General features: G+C 37.2%; 1 protein-coding gene across 1 annotated transcript in view; it reads left to right on the top strand.

The window, feature by feature from the left end:
• Positions 1–22,928, top strand: part of ABCA13 (ATP binding cassette subfamily A member 13) — a 211,693-nt gene that overhangs the window by 162,566 nt on the left and 26,199 nt on the right. The window contains exons 56-59 of the mRNA XM_056331501.1: positions 4,176–4,326; positions 13,314–13,448; positions 16,186–16,289; positions 18,906–18,998. Coding sequence (XP_056187476.1) covers positions 4,176–4,326; positions 13,314–13,448; positions 16,186–16,289; positions 18,906–18,998 — 483 coding nt within the window. The remainder of the gene's footprint in view (positions 1–4,175; positions 4,327–13,313; positions 13,449–16,185; positions 16,290–18,905; positions 18,999–22,928) is intronic.

Raw genomic sequence — 22,928 nt, 5'->3', positions numbered from 1 at the left:
TGCACTGAGTTGAGTGTGCAGTTAAGAGTACAATGGAATGTCCAACTACTTTATCAATTTGTAAATTTATATTTCATTTTGACTAATTAATGGAACTTATCTCTCTACAGAAGCCATTGTAAGTACCATATATATCACTGCCTTTATTTTAACTGCATTCAGAAACTGCAGAAAAAGCATACAAAAATGAAGCAAAGTGCATAGCAGAGTCAATAGTGAAAAAATTTTTCCAAAAACAGCCATAAAGCTGATATTGAGGGTACTAAGTTGTCTCTGGAAACTTGAAACTGAGGTGTACCCGTGGATGTCAGCCCATAGCTAACCACAGACTACGTTGCTGGTAACCACTGTAACAAATAAGAACCAAATCTAGTCTCTGCAATAACCTGCAATAAACCTCCTGGAAAGTACAGGTCCAGTTCAGACAAGAGAAGGCAACAGGTTGTGTCCAAGCTTATTCTCATTCATTCCAGTGTCTTAGTTTCTTTTCAGTGTCAGCAAAGGCTTCCTGAGCGCCACATGCCACCCAATGGTAGCCTTCAGGGCTGGAATCAGGTTTCGAGGGTTTCTTTCAACACATAAAAGAAATTGACTGATGTAAAAGGCCTTAAAATGCTCAATGGAGGAACAATTTTGATTCAAAAATTTTACTCACTCAGAGTTTAGGTCATTATCCCCAGTATCTTTGAAGTCTGGCAAGTTTCTTTCATTAATAATACAAAACTCTGTAAGATGAGCCCTCCAAACTTATGGAAGCCTCCTTGAGTCCTGGATTTGTTCAGGATGATTTGCACCAAAGTATCATGATTCTCACTGTATAAATGGAGACCAAAGCACTTAGAATGAGATGCAATACAATACCTTCCATGCTTCAAAGGCTGGACTGTGATATTTTCTTGAGGATGCTGTACATTCTGTTGACTCTTACCAAAAATGTACTAGAAATGTAATTTTTGGACACATTCTGTTGGTTTTGTCTGTTGCAGCTCTTCTACTTTTAGGGAAAAACTAAATAATAAGTGGAAGCATTGACTGCTTATAACAATATTGTCTAAAAAGAAAGTCTTCACTAGGAAGGAGATAACTCATGTTCCATGTTAGTTATATGTCTTACCTTTCATGATATGTAACGAAAGTTACTAACAGAATTTAAAGATAAAAATCACTCAGTTTTTATAACGATACAGGAAGTCTTCTAGTTGTGTAAAATTCTGGTTTCCTGCCTATAGTTTTTAGATATTATACTGGAATTCATTGTGTCTACTGTACTATGGACAAAAGAGCTGAGAGGGGTTCAAAGCTCTACTTATATGTTCTTTATTTATAAAACAAGCTGATTTTTCATCTTCTGTGCCCTGTTGTTTATATGAATAACCTAATGAGAAATGTTAGTATGCTGATATTAAAAGGGCAGAAAAGAAATGTCTGTTTTTCTTCAGGTTGACAAAAAAACCCACAAAACAAACAACATTTTGCTACATGCTAATCCATATGTCAGAAAATATTTTAAATCTACATTTCCAATTTTATTCTGGTGACATCATACATGAAGATGTTTGTTAAGGAAGAAGAAGGTTATCATTAGTTCAATGAATAACAGCAGAATTAAAGAAATGAAAAGGGAAAAGCTTTTACAGTATATCGTTTAGTGAAAAGGTTTTCTGGTATCATGTCATTACCACTTGAATTGTTCATTTCATTTAGACCCATGAAAATTAAAACTGAGAGATTAAATGAATTTCAAGGAAAATAATTTTGCAGAGATGAGGGCAGTTTTCTGTTATATGATAGGTACTATAATTAAAAATTATGCTGTGTTTTTCTTTCATCTATTCTTTCAGTATTCAGAAAAAAGCTTAGGACCTGGCTAAACAAAACTGAAGGATGAGCTCCAGCTTTTTGATTTGGAAATCTACTCAGGATATTGCTAAGGAAGGAATAGTACTATATGTACCAAAAAAAGTCTCAATAAAAGACCATAATCATCATATAATGCCCTCAACTTCCCCCACCCCAACCCCCCAGTCTGGTCAGATTGTTTTCTGCTTTGACAGATACAGAGATGGAAAAAAAAAAATAGATCCATGAGTTCTTTAGTGAATACATTAGAAGCTCATTATTAATAGGAACTCTTTAAGTGTTCAAGGTCAGCATTAATGAATAAAGTGGCAAGATAAAGACCAAACTGAGTAAGAATATTAAATGATGTATTCTCACTGTACTCTTCCTTTATGAAAGCTAAAGGTCAACAGGTGGGCTATTGTTCATCTAAGGCCGGGTGCTTTATGGGAGGCATAACACTAAGATCATATCTATACAATTAGCACTGGAGACACTGATAATGTTTTTAGTTCCTGGTGCAAACCTGAGTAACTATTATCTGATATAGTTCTATCTGAAGGACATTAGATATCTGTTATTTTTTGCAGCCCTGAAACTTAATTTTTGTTTTTCATTGTATTGGACCCATTCCAGACTAGAAGCTTCTATCCAGCTACAGGATTCATGCTGAGTAAATGTCCCTGAAATTACCCCTGAGTGCGATTTGTTCTCTTATGCCTGAACTTGGCATATTACCAAAACCTCAGTCTTGTTTCTCCAAAGACAGCAGCTGCACCAAAAGGAAACCTTGTTAGTGTGCCTGAAACTTCCTAGTAAAACAAACCTCAGACACATCTCTCTGTGTCATCTCTAGATCTCTTTCAGATCTAGATTGCATTTCACTGTGGAGAGTGTTTCACTATGTTAGAGTTCATTGAATAAGGAATCCGCTGCTTCTGACAGGTTATGCAAAAAGATCAACATTAATCAATCCATACTTTAAAGTATAGATCACCTTAAAAGAATAATTTAATTTGATTTAGGCGTGGCTGGAAAATGAGCTGGTAAAACTCTTTACATACCTCATTTAAAATAACCTATAAGTGGATATAAATTAATGAAGAAGTACATTTCTTGTATCCTTTTTCCCCTATTTGTGAAGACTTTGTCTAGAGACATGTCTAAGGACAGTTAACTTCCTTGGCACCATCCAAAGCTACAAAGACAGGAAATTTTTATATCTTTGCCATTAAGAGCAAAAGACCATTCTAATTAGCCCCCAGCAATGTTTTTCATAATCATAATTTATCTTTTCATAACATTAAAATATATTTTGATGCTGTGGTTCATTATGTAAAATGCAGAATTTGTGTTTTCTTTTCCTCCCCAGACTCCTGAAACTTGTTAACAGAAGATACATATTTATATTTTCGCTAGTGATGGTATTTGTAGATCCTGCATTTAATACATTTATTTTGTGTCTAAATGATTAACCATATATTTAGTTCTCTTAACTAGAAACGTAGAAAACCACTAAAGGGAAAACTGTTCTTTTACTTAGAACCTTTTAAAAAGTTTTTTTCTTTCAAAGATCATTTTTTTTTTATTATTAGGTAACTTAATTATGACAGGTCTTTTCTGTACATGTAAATCAGCATCACTGAATGTTGAATTAGATGTTGGAATAAATAGGATAGGTTTAGTGTCATTATGGGTAATGAGACACCCTTGCAATCAAGCTTGCTTCTTAGCAATGAATGCAATTTCAAGTAATGCTGTACAGCTACAGTGATGGCCAAAGTCTCTTAAATCAGGGTAATTTTATATTTTTTTCCTGTATTGTCTTTTCACCTGCTAGGCTTTAATATTCTGTGTTTTGTTTTATTCTTGCTCTTTAGAGAATGAATGCACACATATGTGTGTGCACAGGCACGCAAAGAACACACAGCAACATTCCCTCCACCACCCTACTGCCCTTTTAATATTGAATGTAACGCATGCAGAATGGTTTTGAATTCTGACTCCTTAGAGCAGGGTCTACCAAAGAGACAAGGGAGGTAAACCTGGTAGGAATTCATTCTCATGGATCTGTCCTTCTGTGTTGATCTGTTCACCTTGACACACAAGCTGTTAGAACAGTGATGTGTGGGTGGCAGTGCTAATCTGAAAGGGACAAAAAGCATGCATGGCGTGTGGGTGGCACTATGGCAAGTAATCATACCAAAGAAGTTCAAACTTATTTACTCTACGAAGTTGAGGGGGTATGTGTTTGTCTTGAAGACCCTGTATGCCAAGGGTGAAACTCAGGGTTGTGTTTTTCTTAACGTTCAAGGTTTTATTTTTTCTTTAAACAGATCTGAAATGGATATACTGTCTGCTAGCTCTGAAGGCATTCTCATTGGCTACTGTCCACAGCAAGATGCCCTGGATGAACTTTTAACAGGTTGGGAGCATCTATATTATTACTGCACACTGCGTGGAGTTCCAAAACAGGATATTCATAAGGTAACTATCCAGAACAAATTTGCAGGGGGACCTGAACCCAGGTTGGTCTGCAGAGTTTATAAAACAATTATACTTTTTTTACATGAGAGAATAGCTAATATTTCATCTTAACAACTTTAGTAGTAACCGTTTTCATAACTATTAATTTATTTAAACAATATGGATTTTTTTCTGTTATGTCAGTTCAAAACACAATAATGTCACTGAGGATAGTAAAATAACAGTAATGTAAATGAAATTTCAGGCACAAAAACTCTAAAGAAAATGAAATTTATGAATGATTCAACACCTTCATTATCACACTTAGAGAACTGGGAGGGAGTATCACATGTTCTGAGCCATGCATCTCTGAAAAACTCTTCTTCAGAGGGGACATAAAACTCTGAAGGAATTAAAAATTGTTGAATGATTATATAAATAAACCAGACATCTGGATGCTAAGATGGCAGCTGTCAGCACTTTGCTAAGTAAACATTTTATATTTCACAAGATGGTGGCTGCATTCAAACCACCTGCCTGGAGCACTCCCTAAAATATTCCAGCTGCCATACCAGGCCCAGGGCTGTCCAAGGAGAAGAGGCCAAATTCATGTCATAAAATGTTTTAAGAACTGAATAGCAGAGATGATGAAAATATCTGGGAACATCACTGAGAAGTTTTAAATTTACAGATACAGATGTAGCTTTGCTGACCAGCAAACACTGCTCTTTTTCTGTAATGAGGCAATCAGCCAGCCAATTCCAGAAATTAAGTACCAAATGGGCATCGTGTAAAATGTGGGGGGTTTTCCTGTCTCTGCAGATGGAAGTTTCTGATCTGACCTGGACTTGAGCAGCTCAGTCTCTGGTGCTTAATTGCATCTCTATTCACATGAGAAAACTGGAGCGTGATACGAAATCTGTGTCTGTCATTCCTGCTGTATAGATTGGTTCCATGTAGTTGCTATGGCTCTTGATTGTCCTCCTAACCACCTGTGGTCTTCCTTTTCCTTTTTTCCAGAAGCAAAACTGCAAGTAACTGAAATGCCTTTTTTTTTTTTTTTTTTTTTTTTCCCCTACCTACTCAGCATTTTCCTGGCTATTGCCTCAGGATCCACTAAGTTGTTTACATTCATTTCCTTGTCTGTATGTGAGAGGGCCAACTTCTGGTTCTTTGCAGTCTTTTTTTTCCCCAGCAGCTAGGTACTCTTCCAGAAAAAGGTATGATTGCTGCAATGGGACATTGAGTATTCAGAAGTAACTGCCATTATACCTCAATAATGCATCAGGACAGGCAATGTCTTAAACTGATCATTTGGGTGTTTGTGGACGAGTCCCACCTGGCTGGACTTTTAACTGACTGTTTTAACCGTACAGTTCTTGCTACCTGCAAGAAATCATCATATGGTCTTTTATTTAGTTGTTTGCTTTTCATAACTCATTGGTGGTATTTTTTTGTTTCTGAGTACTGGCAGAGTGCTGAAGACTTGACTATGTTTCCCTTGATCTAAATGAACTATATAAGGGATAATTGTTATTGCACTAAACCCCTCAACTATAATTACCTGTTTTCTCCATGAACTCACAGTTCCTCGCTAACAGTTGGGCTAAAAGCCTATCATAACTAGCATCTATTATCGTGGCACTTTAATGGACACAAAGGTGGCAACATCTCCTCCAGAGCTTTGTAGTCATTCGAAAGAGTGCTGTTAAATATCCATACATCTTGCGTGTTATTTAATGCTTTTGGTTCTAAGTGTAATTTAATAGAGGAATCAAAGTTTGATTGTTTAATTATGCAGGAGTGCCCTTAAAATGCTCTAAACGTGGTTTTTAAACTTTTCTGTCTTCTTATTTTCGTAAGAAAATGCATATGCCCAAATGGTACACCGTGTACTATAAATGAAACAGTTTTTAAGACACCCTAAGAAGAGTGGAGATTTCAGAAGAATCTGAATGGTAGAAGTACATAGTTTTAATTAAATTTCAAGGGACTCGCTTATATAACATTGGGTCATATACATACAGTGTTACTCTCACCAAGCCCTCTCCAGAGCATAGACTAAGCATACTGCCCATTTGTGAATAAGCTAAAGCACATAAACCCTGGTGAATGGTGGTCCTCTGAGAAAGAAACTGAGTAGGAATGAGCCTAAGAAGGGCTTCTCTACAATTAAAATAATTGCATCAGCCTTATTGAAAGAGTTACTTTTATAACTGACTTGAAATTGCTAAGAGCGGTGTCTTTGAGTGAGAGCTGAGTAGGGCTTTTAGTCCTGTGCCACCTTTCTGACTGATCAGCAGACTCTTAGCTATTTTATTTTAATACTCACAGGTGTGAGGAAAAGCTGTTCAGGTGGCACTGGCAGACACCTTCTTTCTGATAATACCTCATCTGCAGACAACTGGAGATGATAGCTTTAAGCAGTGCGAACTGATCTGTGCGTTACAACAGGCTATTAATGCTTTAATCTTACACTCTGCGCAAACCCTGTCAACACCAGTAGTAGAGGAGACTCTGTGTGTGTGTGTGCACGTGCCTGTGAATCCTGCTGTCACTGCTTGATTTGTGACTCCTTCAGGTCATTTAGCCTCCCAGAAGCAACTGCTTGGCAGGGTAAGGAGCTGGATCAGGAGCTGTGTGGAACCTTGAGAATGGAGAGAGATCTGTGGTGTGCTTATGGACCTGGATTTCATAAGTAAATTGCCCCATGCAGCACTGAGCTTTTCTCAGGTGCCTGGGAACTTTTCCAGATTGCGATGATCAGGACGATACCAGCAGATTTCTATGCTGTGCCTGCAGGGTGTCTCTCTGCATGTGCATATGTAAATGAATACTACTGCAAATGCAGCCTCATGCCTGTATTTGGTGAGAAGCAACAAGGGTAACCTGGCTTCATATACCTTCTCAGTAGGTAATGTGAGAATAGTGCTCTCTGTGAAGTATCTGGCATTCATAAACCCCATTTCAGATGCAGCAGTCTTTAGGAATAATTGGTGTACCTAAAAGCTTTCACTTTATGTTCAGATCCAGCTATTCTGTGGGAAATTAGCACACAGCTACTGGAATGGCAGTTTTCAAACCCATTTGGGGAGCAGTTCTTCACACAGTGTGGTAATTCACGTACGGGCCCTGCTTCAAGTGGATCAAAATCAATTATGCACTATTTAGAAGTGACTTACATTACTACGGTGCACTAGGAGAAGATAGATGTTAGTCTTCTGGTTATCCTGAACCTTAGATGATCTAGGTGTAGACTCTAGACTATTCTTTACAGGCAGCCTTCTGTGCCTCAGTTTCACAAGTGATATAGAGACCGTTCTTCCTTCCATTGTCTTAATTTTTTGTCTGCAAAGATTGCAACGCAGACTTTGTTGCCATATGTTTGTGATCAAGGCATCAAAGGGCTCCTGCAAATAATATTTAACTACTCTGGTTTACCTTCATCAAAAACTGAAATGCAGCTATCTCAGAGGAAAACAAATATTTTTGTTAGCAGGCCCTTCTGACTGTGTGCCACTGCTGTGAAGTGTTGAACAGCTGCTGTGTTTCAACTCAGAAATGGCTGGTGCCTGGAGAAAGTGTGCATTTTAGTTGCCTATAAAGAAAATAAGGCCTGGGAATGCTTTGGAATAGCCAGCTGTATGAAAATGTAAGCTGTTATTTTCTCATTCCCTCCTGCGTATGATATGGTGCTCCAAGCCTGCCTCTGAATGTTTACCAGTCAGTGTTTCTGCTAATGTGCATGCACACATATATATTCTAGAGTACATGGTTTTGATGTGGAAAGAAACATACATTCAATTTGTTTTTTAATAAATTAGTAAACAGGCAGGCGACTTACAGGATGTGTTGCTGCTAAAGTTATGTATTGAAGCACTAACTTCAAGGATCAAATCCTTTGCTAGACAGATATATCAGCAGCAGGAGTTAAGTGCCTGACATAAAGCTGAGTGCACTTAATGTTCCAAAACAGTAATTAACTGAATGGGAAAGGAGGAGAAAAATGGGTCATTTGCTATCAATGTTAAGCTTCATGTAACATGAAGTTTTGCTTTACTTCCCAAATTAGCTCTGAAAGTTTCTTTTTACTGCAAAACTGGAAAAGTTAGAGTAGAGCTTTTGGACTATTTAGACAGGTACTAATTTAACTTAGTATTTTTAATTCTTATTTGTATTTATTTAATATATTGAGTTTTAATATCTAAATTTGTTCCAGAAGACAGGATACACTTTGTTAAAAAATGTAGGATATTAACACAACATTAAATGACATCTCTCATTTGCATTAAAACTTGTGTTGCAAACCTCAAAACAAGCTTCATCAGGCCTTCAGAGGCAACTTCTGCAAGAATGTCAGCATGATTTCTCTTTACGTTAACTCTAGGAACATTTTTGCACTTACTCTGGAATCTCATTGACTTCCTTACATGTTATATTCTGTAGCTGCTGGAAAAGGAATTTTTAAATTCATTTATTCTTTGTGTGTTTGCTTTTTTTGGACTTCGAGCAGAATTAGTGTGTACAGTTTTATAAGATTCTGGGATAAAGGACTATTTTCCCCTGGAAGTTTGACCATGAGTATATGCTTTCCTAGTGTAAGAAATCTAATAATTTCGAGTTTACTCTGATGCAGGATGAATACTGTTTGGTGTGGAATTGATGAATTATTGTTACTCTAGGATGTTCAATCTACACTGCAGTTACTCACTCAGAACCCGACACTACGAATGACTATTTTGGAAGTGTATAATTATTTTTCAGATGACTCTAGAATTCATCCCGTGTTTTTCATTTGTACTAGGTATGATACTAATTTTCAGTATTTGGTTTGGTTTGCTTTATAAGGATATGTAAAAAAAAAAATACCAAGAAGATATAAATTGTATTTATTTGGTCAGAAATGATGCACAGATCAGTACACTGATGCATACAACCTGTCAAGTCAGGATGGACATGCTACCACATTTCTAGTCTTCTATTAGATTAAGTCTTCACTAACTCCAGGTTTTTGTGGATCACATACTAACTGATGACTCTCAGTACTACTTAATTTTTTACTGGCATATTAATGGTAAATTTCAGAGAGAGTGAAAAATCATTAGTGGCTACATGATTAGCATCACTTACTGCTTTTCAGTGGGGTGGATGCGCTTTTCAGTTCCCTGATGGATAGAGGACACCATGACTACTTTATTAATGCAATATTTAGCACAAATAAAAATGTTTGCAAAAATTCAAGTTACCTTACTGCCTCTTCTGCAATGAATATAGTCTTTAGGAAATCCACAAAGTATTGAAAGATTTGGTGTAGACTTTACAGATTGAAGGGTTTATTCCAATGACTGTTCCAAACCTAGAGGAACTAGTCCCAGTTAATCTGCGAAAAAGAACTTTTGCTAAAGATGTTAGATTTGATGAAGGAAAAGTAAACATATTTAAGGAATACTGGAAAATAGGGAAATCGTTAGTTGATAGATGTAAATCTGTTATAATCTGGATGGGGGTAGGGGAGAGGAGGAAAGAGTTTAAATACATAACTACAGCCATGACTATAGGTAAAACATATTTATGGTTCAAGTGCATTCAAAATATATATTTTTGTGTATAATGGAGTCTTTTAACTTGGCCTCAATGTTACCAGCTTGCTAAATAAATTGATGTATCTTCTCACTCTTCACTGCTGAAAGCAATTGAAACCAGAAATAGAACATCATGATGAATTTGACAAGAAGGGAGAGAAGGTGCTTGTGTATATATCTCATATGCACTAAAGGAATAGAACCATTAGAATTGTAAATCTCTTGCATAATTGCATGTATCTGTTTGAAGATTTGTCACATGTTCAATTCTGAATTTAATTTAAAGCAGTTTAAGAGGGTTTTTCATTTTTACTTTATAGCATACTATGATACAAGCCACAAGGTACCACTGGTTATACAGATAAATGAAGTTATAATGGAGATGTGCAGGCTCCTCCACAATATACCTCATACGTAATATTTATAATTTCATTCAAATGACTGTGTTGTTGTTTAGGGCATACTGATGAAATTAAGACTTATTACTGGAAGTCTTATTATATACATTAAAGAAAAGAGAGAAAGTTTTGGGGTCATCTCTTGAAAGAAGAATGAACTCTATCTTATATTTGCTGAAGCATGCTCTGCAGAGCTCCTTTGAAATGAAAGGATTGAGGAGGATAGCAGGAATAGATCTTCTAGTTGCAGCGGGGAAACCATTAGGAGTAAGAAAGCTGGCTAATCCTTCTGCCTTTATGTTGCCGATGTGATTCAACTCCAAATCTGGTCTAATTTGATACGTTTTGCTCCGAAGAAGCATATCTAGATATCAAGCCAGACTGCAGTGTGTACTGCAATGATCTGCAAGGTTTATCTTGGAAGCTCTATACAGTCCGAGCAGCAGCAAAGTGGGTACTATGAAATGATTCTTAACCCTCTCTTTCTACCTTAAGTAAACCTTGTCTTGCAAAATTCCCATAGCAGAGGACTTGCCAGGCTTTCTCTACTAGTACAAAACAGGAGATGGCGTGGTCATGAGTATGTATGCACTGAATGCTTGAATACATACCAGATAGTTGCGAGGATTCTATGTTTGAATTGCAAATCTGGCAAAGTCGATTCTTTTTAATGTTGCTCCCTACAAAGAACATTGTGTTCATACCTGATACTTCATTGAGTCTCCTTGGGGACTTAGCTTGAATGTTTTTTCTTTTCTCTCTGGGACTGTTCCTTGGCTTTCTAAATTCTTCCCTGTGAGGCATTCATTGCCCCTTTCAAAGAAAGGCATTTTTCTGATTTAAAGTTTTGATAACATTTCAAAGCAGTGATAGAAATAGTGGTTCTGGCCATAGCTAAAGGATGGTGATTATTATATTTCAGCTGTGATATGTAGTCCTCTTCTTGTTGTTTAGTAACCCTTGAAGCCTGTTGTAGTTTTGCAATATGTGTTAATTTTGGTGTAAACAGAGATCACAATGGTGATCTTTCACTTTCTGGTTTTATTTTTTTATGAGCTTTTCTGTGCAATTCTCTGTATATTGTTGATGGATTTGTAGGAGGATAATATTGTCACTAATATGCATGCCTTCCCAGTGGTAGTAAAGTCAAGTCAGTTTAGTATAGTGGATAAGCTGTCTACTATATGCTTTAGAGGTGTTCGTTTTACAGGCTATTTCAGTGTATAATGAGACCTATGTTTGCTAGTTAGAAAAATAAGAAACCAAACAAACAAACAAACACCCCCCCCCCCCAAAACAAACAAACAAAAAAACCCCCAAACCCCAAGAAGCTTGGCTATTATATCTCAGAATATAGCTTAGATGCTTGACCATTTCTAAAGCCACAGAATGTTTGAATCTGCAGCATTTCTACAGATATATAGCAATAGTTTATTTCGTTCAAACAAAAGTAAACCACTGTGAATTAACTCTAAAATAGCAGATTTTAGCTTTTCAGTATAAAATTACTTGTGGGTGGTTTACTTTTTTTTTTTTTTTTAACTATCTGCATCTACTGTAGTCAGAGCAATATTTATAAATTGTAGCTTTTATCTAAGAACATGCATTGCTGTCAGGCTATACATTAACATATACTGAATGCAAGCGACTATTACTACCAGTGCCAGGATCCACACTAGAATACTGCAGATTTTCACCAGTGCAGCATTATTCCTGCTTACAGACAACTTGCTCTCTCAGAGTTGTCTCCTGTTTTTGTACATAGCACTGAAAAATCTTGCTAAAAGGGTCATGAATATCTTGATAAAACTGTCTTATAAAAATATTACTATGCTTATGGCAGTTTATTTGAAATGGATGGTGAATATTAATTCACAATATAGTTTATGATATATTTTTTCTATTAGATTTTCTGAATTAATTGTAGGCTGTCCCTGATTGACTTACCCTTCCAGTCAACCTTTCTTTTTGCCGAAGGTAGTGCAGAGGCAGCAAAAGGAAAGCACTATACTGCTGGGGATATTCTGGCTGTTGATCTCAGACTATAGAGCACCACACAACTACTTGTTTTACAAGAATCTCCTGGCTGTAGTACATCCAGGTTGAAGACATACTGACTCTATTACAAATTAAATCACCCTTTGATGATACAGCCACCCAGCAGCATGCCACTAAACACCTGCTGCTTTGCAGGGTGCACCTGGCGGTGGTGATTAGAAAATTTGCTCCCATCATGTTTGTGCATGATGCAAAAAACCATGATTGTGTCCATCATGTTTTTGCATGAGGACTCCCTGGGTGGTCCAGCAGTGATAACTGATGGAGGTCGAGCAAGGCTCTTGCTACATTAAAAATTCTCTAGTAGCAGTATTTGAGGGAGCCTTGTACATTAGGACTGTCTCTGACAGGTAAAGAAAGGCCATAGAGGACAGCGTGAACATTGTCTCAGGTATGCTCATGTCCCTGCCCTGCTTACTCAGATCACACATACTTATTTAAGCAATTACAACCAAATCAGCTAGGGTCAACTTTCTCCTCTCAGTTGTTAGAAAAGTACATGAATTTAAATCTAAATTACCTTGTGTGTTTAAGAAGCTCTAAATCCTTGACCTGTGACTTGCTTTTCTGTCATTTCCATCTTTTTTGTGGCTGATACAGAATTTTGTCTCCTGAATTTTCAGTTACTAAGATGTTCGATCAAATAAATACTGGAGAATTAGAAATGAGGAACATTGTAGATCACTGACCCATCGATGCAAAATGAATGCAAATGACTGTTACAAGCAATGACAAAGCCAAATTACATATATAAGAAAATACTTATCCTTTGTGGAGAACTAAGGAGTCCCAGAGCAGATTTTTGTATGTGTCTAGGATTCAAAAGTAATAGTATGCAACAAATAGGGGTAAATAAGGAAACAATATGTACATTTGCTTAATATGCATGAACAGAGTATTCTTTCAACCTAAGCGCAAGCATTACCTGATTTGGCTCATCTTTGCTGGCCTTCATATTTTTGAACCACAGGTTGCAGAGGACCTTGTTAACCAGTTACACTTCAACACCCATGCTGACCAACTGGTGAGAACATACAGTGCTGGCACAAAGAGGAAGCTCTCTACTGCTGTGGCTTTAGTTGGTAAACCTCAAATACTTTTACTGGTGAGTAGAGGTAATACTGTGCCTATGATAAATAGGTTATTTTGAATTTTGCTGTCTTGTATGTTGCTCTAAAGAAAATCAGGTAATTTTCTGATCAGTCAGGGAGTAATTGATACATGGATGTACAACTGTCCTCTTCTGCTGTATCAACACTCCTTATTTCATTCTCCAGTGCTCACAAAGATAGAAAGTGAAGTTGTAAGTTGTTTTTCCTTTCCTTTTTTTTTTTCTTTATTTTTTGGTCCTAAACACACAAACCCACATTTGTAGCATCCCATAGGCCAGGGGTCCTCAAACTGTTTAACCAGGGGGGCGGCGCGCAGATGAAGTGGCAGGCAGCCATCTGCGGCTGCTTGGTTTCCCCCCAACCCCCAGCAGGGGGGGGGGGGGGGGGGAGGGGAGGGGGCAGGGGGGTGTCTGTAAATACCGGGGGCCAGATTGAGGACCCTGGGGGGCCGTATCCAGCCCACGGGCCGTAGTTTGAGGACCCCTGACATAGCCCAAATGTATACGCAATTTTTTTAAAGATTTCCTTACTCAGAAGAAGAAAAAAAATTAATCCAAAATATATTAATGCTTTATATATTTTATACTTTGTATATAAGATGAAAAAATATATATGAACGTTCTACTGGCTTCCTTAAGAAGGAAAATTCTAATTTTAATTAGTAATTTGGAGCTGGTGTTATTAATTATTGACCAGTCTTTTTCAGGAAGGATATTCATATTCCTTGCCATGTCATGTTTCATAAATCTGGCTAGTTCTTATATTTTTGTTGGATTCACAAACCACACAACCAAACTAATACTCCTGGATGATATTAATTTAAATTATTTATCACAAGTTGTTTTGGTGCTTGCATCCTACTGTTCATTTAAGCCTGAAACTGGCCTTTCCAGTTTAAACAATGCCTCTTGTATTGAAGATCAGGGTATTACAAAGCTTTGGGAACTGCATCATTATGACACTGCATTCTCTTTCTTATCATTACCTATTGTTTTACCAGAGAAGATTGGACATCCCTTTCTTAAGACTTGTCCGGGAAGAGCTAAACCAGTTCAATAGTGGAATAAACCTTTCAAAACTGTCAGAGGGAGGGAATCAGCTTCCCAGAGCTGGGGTGGAAGCTAGTGCTTCCGAGAAGAGATGGACTAAGTAGAACCAAATTAAACTGGTGTTCTCACATGGTTCATGTTTCAGAAGATCAGACACATTTTGTTTCTTCTAACTTCCTATCATTGCTTCATTTCTGAGTTGAGTTATTTTATTTACATTTTATGCTTAAACTGACCCTGGTTCAGTTAGTAAAAGGAGGAGATAATCTTAAATCAGTGCTTTCCCAATCTTAGAAAATGCTCCAACTGTTTTTAATGCCTTTATGACAGCATGCTACTGCAAGTATCCATTTCAGCCTACTTCTTGCTACAGGGCACAGACTATTGTGTATATAGTGACAAGATGAAAGAAAAATATCTAAACATGTTAAATGCTTTAAAACATTTGGCTGGCTTTAGAAAGCTAGCAGATTTTAAAGAGTTATTCAGTATTTTAAAAGGCACTCTTTTTTTGTCTGCAAGCAAACACACCAATGTAAATCACTGAATCTGCTACTAGATTACATCCAAGATCATAAATATAAATTTAAGTAATAGCATGAGCTGCTTTATTTTTATTGCTTTTTATGTTTTCTTTGTTAGCTGTGCACAAATAAAGGCTATTGAAATGATTTCTCTTTCACATCTTCCATTGGTAGCTAAACACCAAAACTGCCATCAAACTGGATGTTTTGTTTGCTTTGTTTCTTGACAATTTTGCTTCCAAGTTTCAGCTGGGATTCCTTGCTGCCCATACATTGGCTAAGGCAATACAACACTAACAGATGCTGATAACTCTCATGAAATTCCATTATATAAAAAGCAACTGGAAGAGTTTTTTCCTCCCTAGTAATGTAGTGACAGAGATTTACTTTTGGCAATCAGATATCCTTCCTTCTGCTTCCATGAGTAGGTGAAGTCAAAATTTGATTTAGTGAGGACAGTAGGATTAGGTAGGAAGGGGAAAATAAGTTTTTGTAGCTGCACTTCTTTCTCCATGAAAGCCATCCAAGTGGGAAATGGGTTTGCCAGACAGTTTGCATTGAGCAGCACTGATTGGGTTATTATCTAATCCTGTGGATTCTCCCCACTGTGGGTTGGAGTTTTCCTCAAAGGGACTCTGGGAGTAACTGCTGGAGGATGTTGACTCCAAACATATGATCTGCCTGTCCACATCTTGTTATGGGATGGGCAGCGCAGGCAGCCAGGAGTTACACAACTTCTCCATTTGTTTGTGCTCATGGCAGATGTGCATGCAGGGGAAAAACAGGCACCAAACCCTCCCAGAAAGTAAGGAAAAACACCCGCAATTCTCTCCTATTCAAAAAGGTATACGTGTATATATGTTATTATTAAGCACATATATGTATATTTATGAATAACATATTTTAATATAGAATTATATAATATATATAAATATTATTTCTATGCAAAATTAATTAAAAGTGCCTTCTATAAATTTAGAAATTAAACTATAGTGTTAAAGCAAAAAAGTGATCATGGTGTCTTTAAAGTGGCCTCCTGAAAATGTAACTTTTTTGAGAAAAATATATTACTTTATTGTGCATTTTGTTAATTCTTCATGCTGGGCTGGAGCTGCTATTCCCGTGCTGCTCTATCATCATTTTCATTTTTCTTATAGGATGAGCCCAGCTCTGGGATGGATCCCTGCTCTAAACGCTACCTTTGGAAAACCATCCTGAAGGAAGTTCAGGATGGCTGTGCAGCTGTACTGACATCCCACAGGTAAGACCTTTATCTAAGCAACCAGAATATTCCTGTTCTTTCTTCTCACCTGCTGTCAACTGAGAGCAGAAGAGCATATTCTGAAGGCATGCTCACCGTGGTATCATATGTGAAATATGTCTTGGTATTTTATGCAGTTCCTTCCTGCTCATGAAACTTGAACCTGTGTAAATTCTAAATAATTTTTATATTCAGTTTTTAAGGATTAGAATGTGGCTCAAGGAGGCTGCAGTCACAGAAGAAATGATGCAATGAATTTTTCCTTTTCTATGCTCTTTATAATCAATGTTTCAGTGTCTCTTCTTGCTTGGAACACCAGCTTATTCTTTTGTCGCTGTTCACTTTACAAATCCTTAAAAATGGAGGTGAGAGTGAAAAGCCCTCTTCTAATTTTGTTAAGGATTCTGTTTTGCATCTGTGTATGAAAAGAGTATGCCATGGCATCCTAAAGACAGATACCTCAGGTATTCTCTGTATGCACTACTGGAAATGGTAGAGTGACTCTTGTCCTCTTAGAAGAGTCTATCCACATTAGTTATCTTGTCAATTCTCTGATATGGTCATTGGTGTATCAGTTTAATGGAGAAAAGATACTGTTTTGTAAAATCTACAGTAAAATGGAATGAATAAAAAGTTTCCCTTAAGGAATATAGTACAGTATATATAATTATACATAAAATGGCTTTAAATGATGCCCAGAGAGGACAGAACTCATCAATCAAAACAGCAATGTAATATTTTGACCAAATGAGACTTGAAGCATAGATGAATCACTAAAAGAACCCAGCAAAACTTCCCTCAGTCTCTTCTAGATATTGCTAAATTTTTTCAGAGGTTCTCAAAATGTATTTGTTGTCTCTGTACATGTGCTCAATTATTGATGGAAAAATGCTCTCAAAAGTTTCTAGTATTCTGTTTATGAAAGCTGAATCTTGAAAATTACATATCTGTATTTGACCCCCAAGTGCTTACCAGCTCACTCATTTAGGGAATGCAAGTTATGCATTGTGAATTGACTGATTTTTGGTAAACTGTGTGCTTTGACTTTTCAGTCCAGATAAGAACCCTTAGTTGTCAAACATCACCTAAACAGAAGAGACCTGTCGTCTCACTACTAATATGCTCTAAACAAACAAACAAAAAAAATCCATCAAATTGTTACTAAGTACTCATTTAGCTACTACAAATTAATGACTGGAAGCAGATATGAGTACAGTGATAGTATACACATTTCATTTCTAATTAAGACATTGTGTGCTAGGGCGGAGGAAGGAGAAGTTATTTTATACTACATATACTATCTGCTGAAGGCCAGATTGGAGATTTATTTGAGATTCTTTCAAAGAATACTTGTATAAGTAAAGAGATTTTTCTTACAAAGTGAATCTTCATGCATATCAGCAAATAAGTGCATAATGTATAGAGATGATTTCCTGTGTAAAACTTAGTTTTGGATGTCTATCATACTTAATTCTCAGAGAAAAAGCTTTTTTTTTGAGAAACTGAGGACTGAGATTATATTAACTGTTCATACAGGCCTAAATTTGTGTTATTTTGCCACAGCTGGGGAGTGTTATACCTAGGGGAGCATTACGACTTACTGCACCCCAAGGAGACTCGGCTAACTTCCTGATTTTTGGGAAGATGTGTTAGCAAGCCCTCTCCCCATCTCTCTTAAATGTAGTGTTTTGGCTGTTCACACCATTTTCCTGTCCTGTTTTAAGGAAATTGTTCCTAGGAGGGTACTTAGTTGCCATGCTTGTTCAGTAAAAGCACTATTTGATCAGGCACATGGCTGAGGTACACAAGACAGCTCTTGTTTAGCTATCTCAGAAGGGTTGGGGAGTGCATGCAGTGAATTGCAGGAACATCAAACGACTTTGACTCCTCTTTGAAATGATGGATTTGTCCTGACTGGTATCCTATGTCAAAAGTGATGCTTTGGAAGAACTGCTCACACAATTCTGTATAATATGTAGAATGGCAGCCCATCTGCCCTAAGCTTTACATATCAAAGTTATTATTTATTATCTGAAGCAGTAGTTATTTATTTTCTGAAGCAATTGCATCTAACAGGATCGTGCTTTTCTATTCAGCTGCATTTCCATGTCCTAAATTCCATTTAGACTGTAGTGTTTTGTACCTTCTTCTATCCTGCAGACTATAGGTAACTACTTTCTAAGTATATGTACTATGAAAGAGGCAAGCTGAACAAACTTACCTCATTCTTCTCCCTCTATCCTTCAGCTCAGAATGACCACAAACAGATAGTACAGGGAATAACAGAGTTCATGGCTCTCACAGTTACATTTCTGAGATATGTGCCTGCAGTAATAAAACCTTTGTGACCAGAATTCTCCAATTGGTTCTGGAATAAAAACATAAATTCTATTTTAGGGCTCTCTTTTCTACCTGTCATGTGGTAGTAACCTTTGGTATGTACTGATTAGGGTTACAATTTGGACTGTTGCTTTTAAAATGAAAGGTCTTGTGTACTCATTTTTGCAGCTGTCCAGATTCCTTCCACTTTAATTAAAGTTAGGTATAAATAATGTTCTCTGTTTTCAGTATTATTCTTTTAATTCTTTTTTTTTCCCCCACCACTTGATTTTGTAGTATGGAAGAATGTGAAGCCCTCTGCACACGGCTTGCTATTATGGTCAATGGAAGTTTCAAGTGTCTTGGTTCTCCCCAACACATTAAAAACAGGTATTATATGTCAATATCAATCCTTCTGTAGCTACATTCAATCTAAGAGCTGGCTATACAGTTTAATAGTGCCAAGGCATAAATACTTACAACTGCTAAGCACATCTTTCTTTCCCTGCCATCACTGAAGTTAAAAAAAAGCCAATTAGGATTTCTTAGCAAGCTAAACTGACGTATGGCATTCCTAAAATGCTTTGTAGTCTGCACTAGTAATTGAAAGAGACAGATCTGTGTCTAAAATGAAGCACTTCTGCACTCAACCTGAGAAAACAGTACGAGGGTTCAACATGCTGAGATGAAATACACTTGGGTACCTTGTGAGGATATCTTGTAGCAGGAAGAAACACTTTTGAACCATCTCTGTTTCCTACTGAATTCACTGGCAACTGCGGATATTTATGCTATGTTTTCTGCATCCTTTTCATGGTGAGCATGAGAGACTGTTCTGCTTGAACTTTGCTCTCCAGTTAATTTAATGTGTTAATGAGGATGTTTATTTAGAGGATGGTCTCAAATCACAATAAAGGAAACAGGATCAGAAGCTGTGGGGAAAGTTGCTACAACTTATAGCTAGATCATTTACATTCATAGTAAGTAGAATTCTTATGACACCCAGACAGTCAGCTGTATAAAGTGATGCAGCTCATTTACAAGCAGCAAAGCTACACTGCTTTGTATTAGCTCGGCATTCAGCACTAAGTGCAGATGCATTTGACAATGTAAGCAAGCTGTATAGAAATGTTTTGGAATTGCTGTCTGCCATTGTTATAGGCCAGAATTTATCCATGTCTCAACTTCTTGTCCCTTGAGGGGACTTTTGGCTTTCTGTCCTTCCTTTAGGGTAGAACGGTAGGCCCTTGTTTGACAGCTACATTAGCATGATTGGCCCGATTCACATTTACTTTAAGCTTTGCTTTCTCCTTCCAAGTTTTTTTCAAGACAAACTTTAAGCTAGAGACCTTAAAAACTGGGTGGTGAAAAAAGTCTGAGCCTTCTTTTCATGTTTGCATACCTTTCAGAGAGTATCTTCTTCAATTTCTGGAGGCATGAGAAGTCAACGGCTCTTCAGCAGTTTCTGGTTCTTTTCAGTCTAGCTCTTTGTCTTTGCCATCCTCTCTTATTCCCAAATTTCATAGCAAAATGTGGCCTGTTGTCCCACTAGCTGGAGTACTTTAGCAGAAATGCAGGCACCCTGTGGTGAGTTGACCCTGGCTGGATGCCAGGTGCCCACCAAAGCCATCCTATCACTCCCCTCTTCAGCTGGGCAAGTTCAGGAGAAAATGAGATGGAAAAAGGCCCTCATCGGTCAACATAAAGGGAATTTAATAAAGCAATGGCAAAGGTTGTGTGTGGAAGCAAAGGATGTTATTCTCTACTTCCCATCAGCAGGAGATGTTTGACTGCTTCCTGGGAAGCAGGGCTTCAGTATGCGTAGCGGTTGCTCTGGAAGACAAATGTTGTAAATAATGAATGTTCTCCTTTCCTCCTTCTTTCTGTGAGCTTTTATCGCTGAGCAGATGTCATATGGTATGGAATATCCCTTTGATCAGTTTGGGTCAGTTGTGCCAGCTGTGTTCCTTCCCAAGATCTTGCCCAGCCCCAACCTACTGGTGATTTGGGGAATGTTGGAGAGACAGCCTTGATGCTGTGCGAGCACTGCTCAGCAGCAGCCATAACACTGCTGTGTTAACCAACATTCTTCTAGCTGCCAATACAAGGCACCAGCACTATGAGGGCTGCTATGGGGAAAATTAACTCCATCTGAGCCAGACACAATACCCACCCTTTAGTCCTTTTGTAGTAAGATAGACAGATATCTGTAGAGGACTGTGCACACCTCAGACAGGCAAAACTGCTTTTTGAAGATGTGTGTCTCTCCTAATAAGGAAAAATGGTATTAGGCACTTCAGCTGAGTGCATAAAGTTAGCTGGAATAAATGCAGTTCTCCCCTTTTAATGTTTCAAATCCTTTGAAGTGCATCTCTGTCTTCTCAAGCTTGACCTTGAGAGGGCAAAATCAGACATTCCACAAATACTAGCTTCACCTTTATCTTCTCAGTGACTTTGTCATTGTTTTGCCACTCCTGATGTTTCCTATAACAGCACCTTTTCATCTACCTTCTTAGGAAGCAAAGCATCATAAGCATACTCATAAGTATGCACCATATTCATATAAATAGGACAGTTATTTTTCAGTTTGCTGCACTGTGTCTGTAGATACACCTCTTTCAGATCACAGTAAGCAGATCAATGCAGAAGACTAAACTATTTGACACACTACAAGGATCTTCAAATTATTTGTAAAGATCTCAAGACATTCACAGAATAGCCATTCAGGAGTCAAGGCTATATGAGCACCGCTTTTAAATTCTCCAAAGCAAGACCATGATAAGAATGTTTGGCAATCATATTAATAACAATTAATTGATTAAAATCATTATAATGTTGAAAAAGCACACCTTCTCTACGGTAAGAATATTTCATACTATCAGTAGGTTTGTGTTCCTTGTATTGCCATGACAGTTCTTTAATGTATGTCAGTGGCATTCATGTGGGATTATATGTGTGCTGGATACAGATATGGCTGAGGCTTTCCACAGAAACCACGTACCTGAAGCTCCACTAAGGTTTTTTTCATTTAAGGAAGAACTAAAATCCCTTTAACTCCTAGCTTATTGATTGATTTAGTCTCCAAATTTTCCACAGTTATTGTTCAGGAACCTATTGAATTTTTCTAAAACTTTAGAACTTTTTATTATGAAAAAAATAGCCACTAGCTTTATCAAAAAAATTAATTAAAAGCATGCAATTGTCTGAATTTGCTCTGACTGCCAAATTCATTTTCTTTGCTTCTGGGAGCAAAGCCACTGTAGAGAGCACAGTCGGAAAACCTCATATATATACACACTTTTTTTTTTTTTTTTGTGTGTGGTGGGTTTTTTGTTTTTTTTTTTACATTAAGTATACAGTAAAGATATTCCATGCTTTCTTTGGAAAATCTTTGCTAAGTGCTGGGCAGAAGCCAAAGAAATTCCCTGTACTATTATTTTGTTGCTTACTCTAGCTTCCCAACTTCCATCCAATACTTGCCAATACAGTACGCTATCATAAATCCCAGGCTACCACACACCTAATAAATAAAGTAATTGTTAGGAGATTAAAAACTCGGTACCTCTGTGTAATTCATATTCCAAACTTCTTTGAAGACCATTTCCAGATACACTACCATGTACCTTATGGAGGACTTCTGCATCTATATGAGACGGGAAAGGAGAACAGAAGCAGGATTATTTTACTTGTTACTTCAAAGAAAACCAATGAAATAATTAAACTTTAAATGATTTTAATATTTTCATTTTCTCACTTTCCACTCCATTGTAAGCATCCTGAAAAATTTTGAGGACTTGAAAAAGGAGTCAGTTACTCCTTCCATCCTGTTTTCCTTCCCTCCCTGTGATTTAATAGCCTTATTCTCACTGCCATACAGAGCAAAACATTGCTCCTTCTAACATGATAGACCGTAAGTATTTCTAAATCTACTATTATGAAACACCTACCAGCAGAACACTTTCCTTAACAAACACCTCCACTGATATGGTCACTAGTCCGTTCTATTTTTGAGTGTGTTCCTGCAATTAGCTCTGCCTCGTATATTTGTCCCTGGCACCATCCCCTTACATTTTGCTTAACAAAACTGTTCCATGAAGCAATGTAAATGAAGGAAAGTATAAGAAAAACTGATTTTGCTGATTCTGATTTAATCTAAATTACTCGTACCATAAAAATTGGTTTTTAATGGTGTGTTCACACACTAGCTATGTGTGTGAACAAATTATGCTAGTAATATACATATTTATATTAACAGGCAAGAATGGTACCAAAATAAATTAATGGAGGCCATAGTTGTAGATTATAATGGGTTTTCTATTA

The sequence above is a fragment of the Falco biarmicus genome, chromosome 3 (assembly GCF_023638135.1).
Source record: "Falco biarmicus isolate bFalBia1 chromosome 3, bFalBia1.pri, whole genome shotgun sequence".
NCBI lineage: Eukaryota > Metazoa > Chordata > Aves > Falconiformes > Falconidae > Falco > Falco biarmicus.
The sequence above is the reverse complement of the archived record's forward strand: the minus strand, read 5'-3'. Positions and strand labels throughout refer to the sequence as shown.